General features: G+C 43.6%; 1 protein-coding gene and 1 long non-coding RNA gene across 3 annotated transcripts in view; one reads left to right on the top strand and one right to left on the bottom strand.

The window, feature by feature from the left end:
* Positions 1-20,341, bottom strand: part of exoc4 (exocyst complex component 4) — a 617,734-nt gene that overhangs the window by 19,652 nt on the left and 577,741 nt on the right. Inside the window, exons 14-16 of the mRNA XM_070897190.1 lie at positions 19,042-19,183; positions 13,227-13,405; positions 8,179-8,338 (exon numbers count right to left, since the gene is read on the bottom strand). Coding sequence (XP_070753291.1) covers positions 8,179-8,338; positions 13,227-13,405; positions 19,042-19,183 — 481 coding nt within the window. The remainder of the gene's footprint in view (positions 1-8,178; positions 8,339-13,226; positions 13,406-19,041; positions 19,184-20,341) is intronic.
* The window catches only part of LOC139278431 (uncharacterized), a 133,642-nt gene that overhangs the window by 61,787 nt on the left and 51,514 nt on the right, over positions 1-20,341 (top strand). For both annotated transcript variants that reach the window (XR_011596264.1, XR_011596265.1), the window contains exon 3: positions 8,418-8,541. This is a non-coding gene — a long non-coding RNA (uncharacterized lncRNA). The remainder of the gene's footprint in view (positions 1-8,417; positions 8,542-20,341) is intronic.

Genomic DNA, 20,341 nt, shown 5'->3' with positions numbered 1-20,341 from the left:
TCGACAAGGTAGATGCAGAGAGGATGTTTCCACTCGTGGGGGAATCTGGAACTAGGGGACATAGTTTAGAATAAGGGGTCACCCATTTAGAACTGAGATGAGGAAGAATTTCTTCTTTCGGAGATTTGTAAATCTGTGGAATTCTCTGCCCCAGAGAGCTGTGGAGGCTGTGTCATTGACTATATTTAAGGTGGAGTTAGACAAATTTTTGAATGATAAGGGAGTGAAGGATTATGGGGAGCGGGCAGGGAAATAGAGCTGAGCCCAAAATCAGATCAGCCATGATCTTATTAAATGGCGGAGCAGGTTCGAGGGGCCTAATGGTCTATTCCTGCTCCTATTTCTTATGTTTTTATGTAGGTTCCGACACATGAACAGTGAATTGGTGAGATTCTCAAAGGCTAACTACTAAAGAACTTTGGTGATTTCTGGTGGGCGGGCTTGGTGAATCAGTCATGTTTACTCTGGGACTGCAACTGGCTCCTAACCTGCACTTTACTAAGTGGTGATGTAAAACAGCTTTAGCTGATCGCAGTCGAGGCGTTGACTCTTTGGATGATGCACCCATGGGACCTTGGTTTCATATCAGCCTAAATTGTGAGCTGAGTGCTGAACCTACAACTAGTATGACCCAGCAAGAGAATGCTAAGTCAAGCTGATATTGTAGCAGCGGGAGGAGGTCTGGGCACAGGCTGCATACCCGGTCAACTGTGGATGATTCATGGCATTTGAGAGACCAAGCAAGGGGAAGGATAGAAAATAGCTAAAAGAACGACAGACTTGCCTTTATGTAGCACCTTTCACAACCTCAGGACGTCAGAAAGTGTTTTACAACAACAACTTGTTTTTACATAGCGCCTTTAATGTAGTGAAACATCCCAAGGCACTTTACAGGAGTATTATGTGATAAACAATTTGGTGCCGAGCTGCATAAGTAGAAATTAGCACAGGTGAGATATGCTTTAAGGAGCATCTTGAAGGAGGAAAGAATGGTAGAGAGGCGGAGAGGTTTAGGTCGGGAGTTCCAGAGCTTGGGGCCTAGGCAACAGAAGGCACGGCCACCAATGGTTGAGCAATTACAATCAGGGTTGCTCTGGAGGGCAGAATTAGAGGAGCGCAGATATCTCAAGGGGTTGTGGAGCTGGAGGAGATAACAGAGTTAGGGAGGGGATTGAATTTTGAAATCGAGGCACTGCTTAACCAGAAGCCAATGTAGGTCAGCGAGCACAGGGGTGATGGGTGATGTGTGAGCGGACTTGGTGCGAGTTAGGACATGGGCAGCGAAGTTATGGATCACCTCTAGTTTACGTAGGGTAGAATGTGGGAGGCCAGCCAGGAGTGCGTTGGAATATTCAAGTCTAGAGGTAACAAAGGCATGGATGAATTACAACCAATTAAATAATTTTGAAATGTATTCACTGTTGTAATGTAGGAAATGCAGCATCCAATTTGCACACAGTGAGCTCCCACAAACAGCAATGAAATAAATCACCACTTGATCTGTTTTTGATGTTGCCTGCCGGATATATGTTGGCCAGGACAATGGGAAGAATGCCCCTACTCTTCTTCGAAGTGCCATGGGATCTTTTACCTCCAACTGAGGGTGGGAAACAGGGCAGAGGCTTAAAGTTTAATTCGGTGACAGTACCTACGACCATGCAGCACTCCCTCAATACTGCACTTAAGTGTCAACCGAGATTAGGTGCTCGAGTCTCTGGAGTGGGGCTTGAAACCACAATCCTCTGACTCAAAGGCGAGAGTGCTACTGAGTCACAGCTGCCAAAACTAAAACCTCGACTCAGCACAATTCATGCCTATAGCTCATCAGGCAAGTTTTTGGTCTTTATGCTGTCTGAGAAGGGTGAGGTGGTGAGCAGAGGCCAGCAGAGAGAGAGAGAGAGAGAAAGGGAGAGAGATGGGGTAAAACAAAAAAATGGACCAATTACATCTTGGCAGGAGCCTGGCAGAGGCTTACCTCCTATCCCTGTTTCTTACTTACTGAGTTATTGAGGAAGCTCCCTGTATGGTTTTTAATTGCACCGCACGACAAATCAGGACAAACAATAAGGATTGAACAATTAAACACAAATAAATTAATCTTGGTGCAATCACACAACCTTCCTTCCCGCAAATCACCAGTCAATTAAAAATAACTCCACATTGATAATGAAGAGCGCCAGTATGTGCTCATCATCCCATCTGTCCACTGGATGCAGACACTACATGACTGAATCACAGCCCAGCAACATTCATCCTATGTTCCAGAAAGAGTGACTCTGTAACTTATTTTACTCCTTGCCATGTATACCAGGCAACGGTCACTCAACAGGAAGCTTAGCAGCAGCTGGTGAAGAAGACTGGATTTATCTCATTTCTCTGATAAAACACGTCAAAATAAAAATGTTGCATATTTAATGCATCTCAGATTCATTATTCTGCATGGCAAAGGTCACTACTTTAATTCCTTCATTTTTTTTTTTTAAAGTCTTGTTTAAAACTCCGCTGCCCCCCCCAAAAACAGAGGGAGAGGCAGGGTGAAACCTTTTGCAGCTGGTGGAGGAGGACTTGGGCAGGAGGCTGGCTATTGTTCACCTTTGTGACTCGTTTCTTACCCACTGAGTTATGGGTGGAATTTGTTGACAAGAGTATGGTGTTCTCAGAACATTTCCATCATCTCCTGAGCTGCTCACTTGTTTATGCACAAGCATGGCCTGGCATTCCTAAGGGAGGTGGGTTGGTCTACTCTCGCCGTATTTCCTTGGCTTTCCCGCCCCCTTCGGACATGCGACACAGCCAGGTATCTGAACTTGACGCTGGGGGTTGGGAGGAGGACGGGGGGGCGGCGGCTGCTACCTTCAAATAAGGACTCCTCTTCCACTGGCACAAACCCGACGCATACCCAGCCAGGCAGCTGGAGGTCGAGTGCCTTGCTTTCAAAATCACCAGTAACTCCAGCATCTCTTGTGGCCCAGCCTGTGCTAAGTTAATCCAATCTACACTAAATAACGTGACATGCACACATCCTCTCCTTTCACCGCTTAATTTTAATTCATCTAATTAGAGGGAAATTGTTAGATATTTGTGTGACCTCCTTGACTCTCCGCTTCCTTCTCCCTAATTAATAGATCTGACAACTATCATCAAAATATAATTATCATTGCTCTTGGTTTGCAAGTCCATCTGCTTTTTAAAAGTAACAAGGCTGTAAGCTATAATTAATTTTTTTTCGGATAGATATATGAATTATTGCAATAAAAACACAAATCAGCAGAATGCATTGGAAAGCCTACGGGGAGAAATTAAGCTTTAATTATTTCACATGGTATCTTCTGAAAGTGCAATTCGGCTGATGAGAACATCTCTTGGCCGTGTCCAAAGGGCAATTACTCAGCGGATGTGCAAACGTATGAAAGGCGTGGCATCCACGGTGCAAGAAAAGTACTCAATAGCACTGATTTTGGAAAGAACGCATGCAGATAAAAAAAATAAAAGAACAGTGTGTGAAAATGCTTACTCTACATTGGTCAAGGCAAAGAGATATGAAAATGTTTATGCATTGAAAATGATTATTCATAAAACACCAAATTATCAGAAGGTGTAACTGCAATCAGAACAATGCCCTTTAGTTAAAACTGATTGAGGTAGTTCAGGAAGGTTCTTAAGTCTATTGCAGCAATGGCTTTGTGTTTTTCAATTGAGCAAGTTCTACAGAGTGTTTGTGCACCTGCAAATCCATTGGCAGGAATAGGCGCACCAGCATCAAGTGTCCTCGCACAGGCCAACATCCCCAGCATCGAAACATTGACCACGCTCGATCAGCTCCAAGGGACGGGCCACATCGTCCGCATGCCCGATACTAGACTCCCAAAACAAGCGCTCCACTCAGAGCTTCGACATGGCATGCAAGTCCCAGGTGGGCAGAGGAAACGCTTCAAGGACACCCTCAAAGCCTCCTTGATAAAGTGCAACATCCCCACCAACACCAGGGAATCCCTGGCTCGCCTGCTCAAAGTGGAGGAGAAGCATCCAAGAAGGCGACAAACACTTCCGAGTCTATTTGCCAGAGACTGTAGGTCCCACATTGGACTCATCAGTCACCTGAGAACTCATATTAGTGTGGAAGCGTCATTCACGACTCCGAGGGACTGCCTAAGAAGAAGAGATTCGGTGATAATGTGTGAGAAAGCACACACGCAAAGTTTTACCACGGCAATCTTTCTTTTTTGATTCAGAAGTTGAAGCGAAAACAAATGGCCACAGTGCAGGACACTGACATTAGGAGTAGGGAGAAGGATAGATCATTTAGGAACTCGCAATGTAAGTGATGCCAAGCTTGAAATTTGAAAATTTGAAAATTGTAGAATGGAGTGACGATAGGAAGTTTTGGGGTTTCTCAGCGGTATTGGCAGTTTTGGGCAATAACCGGGGTGGTGAGAAATTCCCCAGCTGAGGCATGCCGGCGGTTTCGAAGTACCGCTGGTGAGCGGATCGCTGGTGTGCACCGTCCACAGATCGCCATGGTGTGATATTTGGCTCAGCGGTAACCCGTAGGTAAGTATAAAAAAAAAACGCCCACGAGAATTAGCGGAGCTGGGCGGTAGGTGAGTAGCACTGCAAGAAAAAGATAAGTAATTGGTTTTTTACTAATTATTTAAAAATGTTGTTGTAGTGATTTAAGTTAAAAGGGTCCTGAGAATGTTTTTGATTTTTTATGTTCATTTAAAAAAAATATATTTTGTGTTTTTCTCCTCCTAGGCCCAACTTGCAGCCTCGGGGTAAATTTTTAGTAAATTTTAATTAGCGCCCATTTTCTTTAAGAACCGCCCAATTGACCAAAATTCACCTTTTCCGCTGAAAATCGGGGTGCAACGCCTATTTTTTCATTGGGCAGATTTTTTTTCCTTTTTTGGGGGAGGTTTTCGCCAGCGATAATCTTGGGAATCTTAGCAGTCTTTTGGGCGGCAATCGGGCGCTGGCGGGTTGTTAGGAAATTCTAGCCCATTGAGTTTTGAGGTCCTGAGAAAGAATGAGTTATGGCTGATTTCAAGTCATTGAGGATGTGAAAAGAAGGAAGATGTGGAGCTAAGCTGGAACAAGAGGAATGTTCAGGGAAGCAATTACCACAGTATCAACAAATAAGGCTGCAGTGGAAGAGAAGTTGGATTCCAGAGGCGAAAGGCGGCTTACTGCCATCTTCTGTCCAAGAGCACGAGAGATGTTGAAAGACCCTCCACAGATTTGGCAGGCGATGAATAACTGTGAAGATAAATCCCTGACACGCGCACATTTTCAACTTACAGTATGTTAATAAAAATTTAAAAATCAATCAATTCCCAAGGGATGTGTATGTATTTTTTTAAAACAATGCTTTGTTAATAAATCACATTGCTGATATAGATTGGATACAGCCTGGCTTTGGTGTTGAAGTAGGTTGCCTGGGAACCCGCTTTGCTGGAGAATGGTAAATGATGACGGCTGACTAAAAGAAAAGGTACTTTTAATGTTGAAGTAGTGGGATGGCTTAATCTCTAGAGTGCTGGGCTCATTGCTCAAAGGCTGTGGGGTTAAATTTCACTGAGATCCTCGGAGCTTTCCAACCGTGGGAAAAGGAAAGGGAGGTCACACTACTACTCCTGGCTCACCAAGGGGATAGAAACAGAGATGGACATCATTCCCAATTCTAGGAATATACTTTGTCTTTTGGAAATATAGCCATTGTTCAATATTAATCTTTTAAGGAAAAGCTAATTGCTTATTACAAAATTGTAGGGATATTACATTAGATAACTATTACCAGAACTAGCTATACTATGTCATCTAGACGTATCTATCCATGTGTTTATCTATGTCAGATGCACCAGGAAAGTGGTTGAGGGCTGTAAAGGGGAAATGTAGGACAGACATCATTACACTGACGATGGCCTACAGCTGGAATAGATTAACTGGAAGAGGGGCTGAGGCCAAGTCACAGGATCATTTAAGAACCAGCTGGACAGTGTAATGTGAAGGCAATAGGATTGTTATTCTGAAAAGCTGAGTTCAAATAGTCTCAATGGCCTTCATCCTCCTCTTCTTCTTAGGCAGTCCCTCGGAGTCGAGGATGACTTCATCCAAATCTATCGTGTGACGTTTATATTTCTTTACTGTACGTTATCCTTGGGGTGGAAACCATTGTAAACAACTTTTAGACACAACTGGTATAAACTGTGATCTGTCTATATCATAATGTTTTTTGTGTCCGTATTATAGCAGTGTCGCAAATTGCTTTCTGCTTGGCCCATGCTAGCCTCAGGGCACCATCAGTCAAACGCACTCCACACAAAACACATTACACTTCCACACCAAAAACTGAAAGTTTATGCAAGTAGAATTAATTCTAACCATTCGAACAAAGTTGTAATTCAAAGCTCAAGTTAATGCAACTGTAAAAATATTCATTACTTGACTGAAATTTTAAGTTATTTGAAGACCTGGCTCATGTCAATCCATGGGCCCTGAGACAAGCCTGGGACTCAATTTATGAGCAGGTTCAATTTTGAATTTCAGCTGCTGAGGAGTACTGAATTAATTTTTTTTTTTAAAGTGAATTATCCCCTGGCATTGGCAGAGGATGTCGACTATTATATACATTTCTGCAATCGCACCGGTGATGCGCAGGTCATTTTTGGTGAATTTTCTGTCAGAAGTGAAGACAGTCACTGACTACATCATCCAAACTTGGGCAAATGTGTGTTCAAATGACATGGTAACAAGTGAATGAAGTCACCAGGTCACATTTTTCATCATTATTGCTGGATACTAGGAACGCCAGTTGTGATTCAAGATTGAAGGGGAGAGTTTCCGCTTTGGTCGCAATTGGCAATCTGGGCGCAAATTGCGCTCAAAGTGGCGCTAGCTTTCCGAAGTGAAGTTATGGTGAAGTTCCTGCTCAAATTCATTTGCATAACCACAAACGTAAAATCTTCCCTGAACCAGTGCAATCGGGCAATGTTTTAGAACGTAACAGTTTATTTCCTTTCCTTTGCATTAAAAAATATTCTTTGATGTATCTAAGAGTGGTAACCTGATGCAGTTTTATTAATACCGCTGAAAATGGGTTTATCCCCAAAATAAGCATTTTTAAAATACGTTTCTAGTCCACCACCTGAGTGTAACCTGGTTTTGAATAACTGAAAATTATTTTAAAACCTATACAGAACCATTTACTAGTTTCAATGGTGTACAGTACTCACTTTCTTAGCAAATTATTTTTTAATATTTAAAAGTTTTTACAACAACATATCTATTAGTGCCCTCGCGCCTATAAAAAATGCTAAATTCTGAGAGCCTCCTTGAAGGGCCGCAAACAGCACAATTAGCGGGAACTCAATGGGGATTAATTCAGTCTGGGGGTGTGGTTCATGGGCGGAGCCGGGTTCCAGCGCAAAAGATTGTAGAAACTCGATTTGCGCTGGACATAATTTGCGCTTGAAATTTCTCGATCTTTTGTGCTGGTTTGGCTGATATCAAGCGAGAAACCCTACTCCCATTATCTTCCCAAAAGGACCCGAATCGATTGAATGCTGATTCCCACTGTCTCCAAAATTTTTGACATCAGTAGCCTCTTTGGCTGCCCCAAAAACAGCTGGACCCGTTCTATTGCTGCAGGTACTTGAGGTCAACCTGCAGGAGCTAAATTTCAATCTCTCTAGAAGAAGCAGGCTCCCTTTCGCAGGCAGAAACATTGTGGGGAGGCCGACAAAAACATACCAATGAGGTTGACCCTAGGAAACCTGCTGGGGTCGGCTTGGGGCCCAATAAATGGGGAAAGTCTGTCCTGCCACAGTTAAATTGAATGACATAGAATTTCCAGCATAGAAAAAGGCTAACTGGTCTATGCCGGTATTTATGCTCCACAGGAGTACAATACTACTTGTATTTATGACCCCTAGTTTTGGACTCCCCACAGGTGTAAACATCTCTTGATTTAAGAAATTATTTGTATCCACCATTTCTGGTGGGAGTCTACCAAAGACGGTACTCCACAACACTTTGCAAGTCTCCAGCAACCATACTTAGCCACAAGGACAGTATTAACTCTCTCCGAATGGGTGTCTGGAAGAGAAAGCCAGAGATTGACATAACATGCTTGCCTTACTTGGTTCTTCATGAAGTGGTCACCAGTTCTCCTGTACTAACCTTGCGAAGTCTAGGTCTGCCTCCCGAGACATGGTGATGTTGGTCAGGTTCTGCTGCAGCACAAATATGTTCCTGCACATCTTCTTGATCCCCGATTCACTGATCCGCTTGAAATACTGTGCGCCGTTGATTAAAATGCAGGAAATCAGGTGGCCCAGGCCTAGATTCGGAGGGAGGGGTGGGGGGAGAAAAACAGTTAAACGTCTCCTAAAATGAACTTTTTGTTATCATTCACTTAGTCCGACAGATCACAGAAAATGTAAAGATACACGACCAGGAACGAGAAAAGACTGTTCAACTTATTGAGGTCACCTCAGTTGTGCACGGTTGTTGAAGCTAAGACACTGGATCATTGATGGAAAGGTTTGTATCCACCATTTCTCTCCACCACTACCATCCCACCAACTCCCCCCACTCGACTATTTAAAAAAAAAATTCTTCCCTCCTTTTCACAAAGGGGCCTGTTTCTCTAGTGCTGGTAACCCTCTGGCACCTTGCCAAGTCGCGATTCTTTTTGTATGAGCTCATGTAGTGAATGTCCAAAAACCATTCGAATGCGGAGGGCAACAACATCCAAGTCTGAGTCTATCATCACCCAAGATCTGCACATATTGGGGTTAACATTGGGAGGAGCAGTGCTTCCCCGGCCCCTCAAACAAACCTGCTGGTGAAATCTGCCTCCCTCCCCGCAATCTAACGCCCCTCCCCACCCATGCCCCGATCGTTTCCTTTCTCCTCACTCCAATTTTCATTTAATAACGATCACAAGTAGGAACTCTAGCTTATTTTTCCCTTCCCTAGCTCAAGAATACAGAGCTCAATTGTAGCTGTTGCTCCCTTAACTCTGCGCAGGGAATCACACCTGGGACCACTTGGTCAGTATGGCTCAGTCTGCAAGGTCACAGCTCTTAAATATGAACTAAATAAACTTTTCCTTGATTTGGCACCAATTTTTTCTGTATCCGCCTCATCAATTCCTTCAAAAATGTAAAGAATAAATCACGTCATAAATCATTCCTCCCCCTCCCATAAATTCTGATTTATTTTCTAAAAAGTACAAGCTCCTTAATGTGGTTCTCATAGCTCATTGATTGAAGTCTTGGAACCATTCTTGCTGTCCTTCACTGAATTCTTCCTAAAGCCCCTTGTAATTTCCCTGAAGGGTTCTATCATCTGGTTAATGTATCTTTTTGAGACAATCCAGCAGCTTTGTTAAGTAAATGGAGGAATTTTTAAATGATGAAATAGGTGACACGATGAGCTCTGACAAGTCACTGACTGTAATGTATGCTTCTGTAAGTATGCTCACAGGTTTGTAGAGCTGTTGCATTGTGAGTGACTTAGCCAGTCATGTGATGTTCATAAGACTCAATAAAACCCCAGCCAGTTGGGTCTAGGTCATCCATGATGAGGTATGCAGTCCTCCTCGATTCCGAGGGACTGCCTATGATGATGATGCAGTTGTGAGCCTAGTGGATGAACTGGTAATGTGTCCTCTGCAAGATCCTGCAAATCCATTGGCAGGATAGGCGTACCAACGTCAGTGTTCTCTCTCAGGCCAACATCCTCAGCATCGAAGCACTGACCACGCTCGATCAGCTCCGTTGGACGGGCCACATCGTCCGCATGCCCGACACAAGGCTCCCAAAACAAGCGCTCTACTCAGAGCTCCGACACAGCAAGCGAGCCCCAGGTGGGCAGAGGAAACGCTTCAAGGACACCCTCAAAGCCTCCCTAAAAAAGTGCAACATCCCCATCGATACCTGGGAATCCCTGGCCCAAGACCGCCCAAAATGGAGGAAAAGCATCCGGGAAGGCGCTGAACACCTCTAGTCTCTTCGCCGAGAGCAAGCTGAAGCCAAGCGTCGACAGCGGAAGGAGTGCGCGGCAACCCAGGCTCCTCCAACCACCATCTACCTCACCTGTGACAGAGACTGTAGGTCCAGCATTGGACTCTTCAGTCACCTGAGAACTCATTTTTAGTGTGGAAGCAAGTCATCCTCATCTCCGAGGGATTGCCCAAGAAGAAAATGTGCAGTGTGATTGTTAAATCTGTTAATAAACCAACTAGTTCTTCATAGCAATGTGTTGCTATGAATTCTTAAGCCAAGAACCCATGAAGTAAATACATTACAATGATAAAGTTAAACAAATGAGAACGCCAAACATTACATAAAACTGATAAGTACAGCAAAACAACTGCGCAATACAAAAACATTCCATAGAATTTTATTTTATACTGGGGTTTTCCCTGTTTTCCCTCTCCTATCCTAAAGGCAATAGCTTAGAAATTCCGGGGCCCAGCAGTGCTACCAGATTAGTGAAAAAAATTACTGAAAACAAACGTAGGTCCCTTGCAGTCAGATTCAGGTGAATTTATAATGGGGAATAAAGAAATGGCGGACTAGTTAAACAAATACTTTGGTTCTGTTTTCACGAAGGAAGACATAAATAACCTTCTGGAAATATGAGGGGACCGAGGGTCTAGTGAGAAGGAGGAACTGAAGGATATCCTTATAAAGCGGGAAATTGTGTTGGAAATTGATGGGATTGAAGGTCGATAAATCCCCGGGGCCTGATAGTCTGCATCCCAGAGTACTTAAGGAAGTGGCCCTAGAAATAGTGGATGTATTGGTGATCATTTTCCAACAGTCTTATCGACTCTGGATCAGTTCCTATGGACTGAAGGGTAGTTAATGTAACACCACTTTTTAAAAAGGGAGGGAGAGAGAAAACAGGTAATTATAGACCGGTTAAGCCTGACATCAGTAGTGGGGAAAATGTTGGAATCAATTATTAAAGATGAAATAGCAGTGCATTTGGAAAGCAGTGACAGGATCGGTCCAAGGCAGCATTGACAAATTTTCTGGAATTTTTTGAGGATATAACTAGTAGAGTGGACAAGGGAGAACCAGTGGATGTGGTGTATTTGGACTTTCAAAAGACCTTTGACAAGGTCCCACACAAGAGATTGGTGTGCAAATTCAAAGCACATGGTATTGGGGGTAATGTACTGACGTGGATAGAGAACTGGTTGGCAGACAGGATGCAGAGAGTCGGGATAAACGGGTGCTTTTCAGAATGGCAGGCAGTGATTAGTGGAGTGCCGCAGGGCTCAGTGCTGGGAGCCCAGCTCTTTACAATATAAATTAATGATTTAGATGAAGGAATTGAGTGTAATATCTCCAAGTTTTCAGATGACAGTAAACTGGGTGGCAGTGTGAGCTGTGAGGAGGGCACTAAAAGGCTGCAGGGTGACTTGGACAGGTTAGGTGAGTGGACAAATGCATGGCAGATGCAGTATAATGTGGATAAATGTGAGGTTATCCACTTTGGGGGCAAAAACACGAAGGCAGAATATTATCTGAATGGCGGCAGATTAGGAAAGGGGGAGATGCAATGAGACTTGAGTGTCATGGTTCATCAGTCATTGAAAGTTGGCATGCAGGTACAGTAGGCGATGGGGAAGGCAAATGGTATGTTGGTCTTCATAGCTAGGGGATTTGAGTATAGGAGCAGGGAGGTCTTACTGCATTTGTGCAAGGCCTTGGTGAGGCCTCACCTGGAATATTGTGTTCAGTTTTGGTCTCCTAATCTGAGGAAGGACATTCTTGCCCTTGAGGGAGTGCAGCGAAGGTTCACCAGACTGATTCCCGGGATGGCGGGACTGACATATGAGGAGAGACTGGATCAACTGGGCCTTTATATACTGGAGTTTAGAAGGATGAGAGGGGATCTCAGAGAAACTGACAAGATTCTGACGGGACTGGACAGGTTAGATGCGGGAAGAATGTTCCCGATGATGGGGAAATCTTAGTCTTAGGATAAGGGGTAGGCCATTTAGGACTGAGATGAGGAGAAACTTCTTCACTCAGACAGTTGTTAACCTGTGGAATTCCCTACCGCAGAGAGTTGTTGATGTCAGTTCATTGGATATATTCAAGAGGGAGTTAGATATGGCCCTTGCGGCTAAAGGGATCAAGGGGTATGGAGCGAAAGCAGGAAAGGGGTACTGAGGGAACGATCAGCCATAATCTTATTGAATGGTGGTGCAGGCTCGAAGGGCCGAATGGCCTACTCTTGCACCTATTTTCTATGTTTAGCAGACATAAACCAGTGCAGGGCTTCTAGCCATCATTTGCTGTGGTGTTGACACTGCCAGAAATGGAGGGATCAACTCATCTGAATAACTTGAGTGGCCGGGCAGCACAAGTCTAGCCTCCCACAGCAGAGATACACTGAGGGACGGGGTGAAATTTTGTAGGGAGCTGGTCCAATAAACCCCCTTAATGGAAGGCCAAGAGAGGAGGAGGGCGTGGGCAAGGGGTGGGGTTCTGCTCTAAAAAGGATGCTGGATGAGCATCAAAACATTTATTTCGCAACCATTACCAAAAATAGATCATCTGCTCATTTATCTCAAATTGGCTGCCATGTGTTGCCGACATTGCAACAGTGACTGCAATTCAAATAATTAATTAGCCATAAAGCATTTTGGGACCTCCTGAGGATGTGAAAGGCGTTACAGAAATATAAGTTTTTTTCCTCTTTCTATTCTTATCTATTTATTCACACACATTCATTATTCAACCCTAGCTGGTTGCTATTCACACGAGATATTCTTTCCACAGCACCACAGGAACTATCATGTTGCACAAAGTGTTTAATTATCTCGCCTTTAAACATTTAGCTGTGTACATATATCCTTTTCACGATGTAGCAGCCCCTAAACTTTCCCTTAAAGGGAATTCATAACTTGTTGGAGGGAAAAGAAAGAGACAATGCAAATGTGCTAGGAGATGTGCAACCAATTGGGAGGCATTGCATCAATTTAGTTCATAATTATGCTTGTCTGTCAGTGTATTTGTACATGACTGTAATTCAGTAATGGAGGTATAGTTTGTCAGCTGGTGTCAATAAATCGCTTCTGAATCCTACAATGATTTCAGCAATTGATTTTTTTTGTGTATTAATGGCTGAAAGTCAATAATCAGAAAGCAATCTTGGTGCTACCACATTCAGTCGTATTGATTCAGTTTTAACCCATTTACCTTCAAAAATGTATTGGAACTTGTGTTGCTGCAAGCTGCTACTCATTGCTTCCTCGATGGCGCTGATGTCTTTGTTCAGTCGCACCACCAGGGGGTCATAATCCATGCTCTCTGCATTCGCAACGATGGCATAGTTGCCTTGCTTGGCCAGTGGGATTAGATAGTGAAAACAGTGAACCCTGAGGAAACAAGGGAGGGCGGTGAAATCTTTGTAGCTGGAATGGTGTTCCAAACCGCTGAGCTGCTCAAGACGAAAATTATTATTCTGGAATTATGTGCACAGAATATTGTGTTTTTCAAGAACTTTCGGCTTCTATTATCATCACTCAGCTTTGATCTAATAAAAAAAGGTTTGTCCCTGGCTTAATTAGTATTGGTGACCAATTCATCAGCAGTAATAAGTTGTTAATTATTGCCACTGGGGCTGGCTATTCTACAAAAGGAGAAATCTTATCTGCACCACGTGGCAGGCTAGCGACAACCAGTTCCATCAGGAGAGTTGAAAAATGAACAGGAAGCTGAATTTCAATTGGATTATACAATGGTTACATTTATTAAAAAAATCTCAAAGACAGATATAATATTTACAGCCTGTAATATTTGTGCCATATACAGGGCAACAATGACCATCTCCGATTAAAAAAAAGCCCAGCTACTGCCTCCTGATCGCCAATGGCATCACCATCGTAGAGCCCCATATCCACAACATTTAAGAACATAAGCAATAGAAGTAGAAGTAGGCCATATGACTCCTCGAGCCTGCTCCACCATTTAATATGATCATGACTGATCCGATCATGGACTCAGCTCCACTTCCCTGCCCGTTCTCCATAACCCCTTATTCCCTTATTGGTTAAGAAACTGTCTATCTCTGTCTTAAATTTATTCAATGTCCCAGCTTCCACAGCTCTCTGGGGCAGCGAATTCCACAGATTTACAACCCTCAGAGAAGAAATTTCTCCTCACCCAGTTTTAAATTTGGAGAGGAGGGGGTCAGCACTGACCAGAAGCTTACTGGGACCATATCAATATAGTGGCTAAAACAGCAACCTAGGCCCCAAGTTTCCACATGATTTGCTCCTGATTTTTAGGAGCAACTGGTGTAGAACGGCGTATCTTAGAAATCGGAATTCTCGACATTTAGTTTGCTCCAGTTCTAGTCAGTTAGAACAGTTTCACTTTGGAACAGAATTTTTTTTTCAAAAGGGGGCGTGTCCGGCCACTTACGCCTAATTTTAAAGTTTCGTGAATGAAAACTTACTCCAAACTAACTTAGAATGGAGTAAGTGAAGATTTTTGTACGCTCGAAAAAACCTTGTCTACACTTTAGAAAATCAGGCGTAGGTTACAAATTAGGCGTAGGGAACGAGATGGCGGGGGGGGGGGGGGGGGGGAGGGAGGGGAAGGGAAGTCATTAAATTCTACAATCAATCCTTAGTTATACTTATACAAATATTATACAAATAAATCCAACCTGAATAAAAATTTATAAGCAAAGAAAAGATTAAATAAACCATGTCCCTACCTGTGTGAAATAGCATCAGCCTTCGAGCTGCTGTGCTTCAGGCAGACCTTTCATGTTGGAGACAGGCAGCGGTGTGGCGTCAGTGTCTCGACGGCAGCGGCAGCAAGCTTCGAGCTGAGCTGCAGTGCTTGAGGCAGGCCTTCATTCTCTTCGTGGCTGGCCGCGAAGAAGCAGCACCGGACGGACCCGAGGCCATTCGGCCATGAGATATCAGCGGCGTCAGTGGCTGGCCGGCAGCTGAAGAATCAACGCAGGACACACGCAGCTCATTAAGGTTCCTGAGGCCATTCGGCCACGCTTTTGGGGCGGCGTCAGAATCTGGCCGGCAGCCAAAGAATCAGCAGCGGACGGACGTGAGGCCATTCGGCCATAGGATATCAGCGCGTCAGTGGCTGGCCGGCAGCCGAAGAATCAACACCTGACACACGCAGCTCTTTATGGTGCTTGAGGCCATTCGGCCACGCTTTAGGGGCGGCGTCAGAGGCTCGACGGCAGCCGAAGATACAGCAGCAGCCTTCGAGCTGTGAGGGGGACTGAGGCCATTTGGACAGGGAGAGGCAGCCACATCGACAGTTTTATATTTAAATTTGCAGAATGGGTGCTGCATTGTCAACACCACGTATTATTGCAAAGTTGAATTGGCACTTTTATTTCTCCAAACACAGTCCTTAATTTGCATGCACCAATGCAGCACCGGTTCTGCAAGTTTAGCAGTGAAAAGCTGAACTCACTGATTTCAGCAGGTGATTTATTCAGCAGTGCTGCTAAAAGCACTCCCTCACACACAGAAATATCAAAAAAAATTAAATTACAAGCCTTTGCAGGGGTCGAAGAAACAAATCTTCACTTTTTCTGCAGTATTTTTAAAAATGGCCGAGTGCCAATGTTTGTGTGAGACTGCGTGTGCGCGCACGCTCCAACGCACATGCGCAGGGTTGCCGGCACCACGAAGGCTAATTTAAATTGTACCCGCCCCCTGCTACTTAGAAAATCGGTGCGAGTGTTAGGCTCCGCCCCCTGCTGCGAAGAGCGTGCTGCGCCAAGCAGAGATCGAGCAGAATATCGGACTTTTTTTTAGGTGCAGTTTTGGGCGTGAAAAACAGGCGCCCAGCTCAGAGGTGCGCCGTTTTCGCTGCGGGACGAAACTTGGGGCCCTAGAAGATAGGTTTTCCACTGTTAGAGGCTCACCTCCTGACCCCTCGACGCCTCTCCATCATTTACAAGACTCACGCCAAGAGTTTGATGGAATACTTTTCATTTATTTGGATGGGTGCAGTTGTCACAACACTCAAGAAGCTCAACACCATCAAGCACAAAGCAGCTGCTTGATCAGTGCACTGTCACTGTACTCGATATCCATCACCTCCAAGTTTCCCTCTAAATCACACACCATACTGATTAGGACATACATCGCTGTCCCTTGGTGGTTGCTGGGTCAATATCCTGGAATTTCCTGCCCAACACCATTATGGGGGCACTATCAGCACAAGGACTGCAGTCATTCTCCTGTCTTGACAACATTTATCCCTCGACCAAAATCACTGAAAATAGATTAACCGATTACTGCTTTTTGTGGGACACTGCCATGTCCAAATTGGCTGCTGCTTTTGCCTACCTGATAACAGTGAATACACTTAAAATTCATTGGTAGTAGAGTGCTTTGAGCATTCTGAACGTGGTAAAGAATCTTCAGAAATTAAAGACATCTAATTCAGTCGGCTGTGGAGAACGAAAAAAAAGCCAGCACCAAGAGTGCAGACTCTCACTGTCCCCCACAACATAATATCCCACCCTATCCCCCACCCCCAGAAATACTGACATATCCATTGTCACGCTATGCCAGAGGCCTTTGTCTGGGAAGGGTTTACTAGGTAACTTTAAGTCCTGTGACAGTACCTTAAAGACTGTGGGCTCATTATTCATGAGCAATGTTGTGACCGCTAAACAAACACTAGATGCAGCAAGGTTTATTAAGCACAAGCCAGCATGAACAATAGCACAGTAAGCAAGCAGTACAACGCAGACAACCAGTACACCCAAGTGGGCTAACAGGATCCCTACTCTGGATTTATAATTTGGCTTTAAACCAATCAGAGCATGTGCCACATCCCTCGAACTTTCTCAGTTCTTCTGGGTCTTAATGCCCATACATATGTGGCCTTCCCTGGGGCTGTGTTACCATTCCATGTTGACGTTTTTGAGGGGGAAGGAGTGGGTTGGTTAGGAAGGGGGATCCTCAATCTGAACACTGTGTTTGGGCCAATCTGCACCTTTGGTGTGCTGGCCTGCCTTTTTTCTTCTTCACACGCTACTGAAGTCCCTTCCACTGAGCCAGATTCACGTTGCCATTTCAGGCCTGCCTTACCCTTCTTCGTCCCATTTCATGTTAGTATCTTTTCAGTGCCACCTCCTGTTTTACTTTGAAGCACTTCACGGGTCATTCTACTCATACTTTCTCTGCTAGAATCACAGAATGATTCATTCGGTCCATTGTGCCTGTACCGGCTCTTGGAAAGAGCTGACCAATTAGTCTTTGCCCTTTTCCCTTCAAGTATTTATCCAATTCCAGAATTGCTCACAATACTCCAGCTGGGGCCTAACCAGAATTTTATATAGCATAACTTGTTTGTGTCCTCTATACCTCTGTTTATAAAGCCAAGGATCCTGTATTCCTTTTTAACAGGCTTCTCAACTTGTCCTGCCAACTTCAGAGACACCCTCAGGTCTCTCTGTTCCTTCACCCACTTTCAAATTGTACCATTTAGTTATATTGCCTCTCCACATTCTTCCTATCAAATTAATTCTGTATGTGCATCTGAATTTCTTTCCCTCCCCATTCCTTTATTCTGGTCCTTAAATATTATTAATCTTTAATTGCTTCCAGTTCTGATGAAAAGTTACACTTGAAATGTTAGCTGGTTGGTTCTCTCCACAGCTGCTGACTGACCTGCAGACGTGTGCTGCCGTTTTCTAGGTGTCCAGGATTTGTGTTCTCTTTTGCTTTTTGTTTAGAATAAACTGAAGTGTTGGAAGTCCAAAATAAAAAGAGACATTGCACAGCGAGCTAATCAGCACCTGATAAGATAAGTTAAAGGGAGCGATTTCATTCCCTTTCAGATACTGATCAACCCAATGTGCCTTTCTCACTTCTGCTTTGAAAATTTATTTTATTATCTCGAACACGTCCAAAGTGCTGCCAATAAAAATAATTTTCCAAGGGATTCAGATGGCAAATAAAATGGCTCTTCCAGTTCATGCCACCTTCTGAACCCCTCACCGAGATCATAGTCTTTTAATGCCTTCCAGCTACCAATTATTTCTTACAAATTTAATTTTCCATTCACGTTTTAATTCAATAAATATTTGATTAAAAACCAGTTTTGCAGAAGGGAACTGATGAACTCAGCGAATGAACTTGAGGTGACAGGAAATGAACTGAAGGAAATGGGGGAGTGGGAAAGAAGAGAGGAGAGAAGGGTAAAAAAAAGTGGGAAAGAGCTTAAATTTGCTCTGTAATGGGGTCTTTGAATGTTTCTGTATGAAAGGGTCTCAGAATTTCTATTCAATAAGGGTCTCAGAATTTTTTACGTACGGGGAGCACTTTGTGTGTCTCTCTCTCTCTCTCTCTCTCACACACACACACACACACACATGTATTTTGTAGGGGTCACACATAGGTGGTGCACTTACATATAAAACTCACCAGCTCTACATCTTCTGTTTGACAGGTTTGGTAAGTTATTAAACTCATCTTTATTTTAACAATTAAAGTAGCTGTGTGGTTTTACGAACACACAAATAATGACGGGCAGGTAAAGATCATCTGGTCCATTGAGCCCGTCCCACAGAATTGCGATACCTTGTGTATCACAACATATACACCCCTCCACTCCCCCCGGCCCCGACCCTCCAGAAACCAAGTGGTCTCCTGGTTTAAGAAATAAAGTCAGACAGAACCTCTTCATTCAAAGGATATTAGATTTGTGGCATAAATTACCAGGAAACAAGACTGAAGCAGACAGTATAAAAATACTGTTTGCATATATATAGCACCGTAGCACATTGAAGTGTATTCAAACGCTTCACAGAAGGAATTACTTTTGAAATGCAGTCACAATTGTTATGTGGGCAAAATGGGCTCATGAGGCAATTAGATACGTTTGAACAGAGAAGAAACTGCAGGTTACGGAGAAGAGTGGGTGGGGTTGATGCAAGAATAAAAGGACAGGCTTGTTGGGCTCAATGGCCTTTTCGTATACTCTTGCGCTCTTTTGAGTAGAGATACTGCACCTGACTTCCAAGTGAAGCACCAGCAGGCACCGGTCAGCCATTTCTTGAAACGACCTTGCAAGATCATTGAGTGTTTCCATAATCTGCTCAGACACTGGAGGAATATCCATGTTTACATGAACGTCTTGCCCCGGAGAGAATGCTGTGAAACAGGAACACACGACAGGGATAATCAACACACACAGAACAAATTCATACAACATTGGCTGTAATAAACAAGGACGTTAATTTTAGAATTTGTTAAAAATAAAATTGTTGCTGAGATTGGAAATTTGAGGGCCACTGAATTCCATCAGTAAAGATGGCCATTAACTGTGCCAGGAAATTCAACATTCACCTCCCATTGTTAGGCCCAAGGGCCCTTTCCAAACTAACTCCTCATAGAATCAGCATATTCTTCTCCAAAATGTTTGAAAAATATATATATAACAAGTGACACTCACTCTTTATAGGGGACTGTTGGCAAAACCTCCTCTGACATTAAGGGTTGTCTACAATGCAATATTCAATTCCGGAATAGTGTAAAATAATTCATCTTCTTGTTTTAAGTAAATATTTCTTTGTTAGTTCACTTCCCTCCTTGGGACTCTGCCCCCTATTCACTGGTTTTCCTGCTCAGTGAAAGGAAACCAGCAAAGAGGGGGAGCAATCCTTAGAAGCAGGGGATATAGCAGTGACACAAGCCTTTCAATGAAGAGTTGTGAGGGGATGGCAGTGAGGATAAAGGGAAAGAGGGGACATAGGGTAAGGGGCGAATGGGCATACGGAAGCAGACACTAGGGCTAGGTATATACCAGATATATATACCTGTGTATACACCAGATTTTATGCTACTAGGGGGAATCTCGTTTGGTACAACATGCAAATTAGACACTTTCAATCTGTTTAAATTGCAATAGAGAACAGTCCAATTTAATTGGTTTACAACAAGATGCTGTTGCCAAGATCAGGATGGAGTGAACTGATAATATTGCAAAGGATACAGAACACAGTTACAATAAAATATTACAGAGTGTACAAATGGGAAGATGTTGCAGAACTGATGGATGGTGCAGTTGGAAATACTTATAAAGCAGCCGAATTAACAAATTGCAAAGTACCTCAAGCAACACCTTGTGTGAAGGGTTAACAAAATTCCTATTTCATCCATCCTACAACCAGTAACAATAATGACTTTAATTTATATAGCGCCATTATCATAGTAAAACGTCCCAAGGCGCTTCACAGCAGTGTTACAACACAATTCAGATAAATTTGACACTGAGCCACAAAAGAAGAAATTAGGGCAGGTGACCAAAGG

The sequence above is a fragment of the Pristiophorus japonicus genome, chromosome 13 (assembly GCF_044704955.1).
Source record: "Pristiophorus japonicus isolate sPriJap1 chromosome 13, sPriJap1.hap1, whole genome shotgun sequence".
NCBI classification, from domain to species: domain Eukaryota; kingdom Metazoa; phylum Chordata; class Chondrichthyes; family Pristiophoridae; genus Pristiophorus; species Pristiophorus japonicus.
This window is presented reverse-complemented; position numbering and strand designations above follow the sequence as displayed.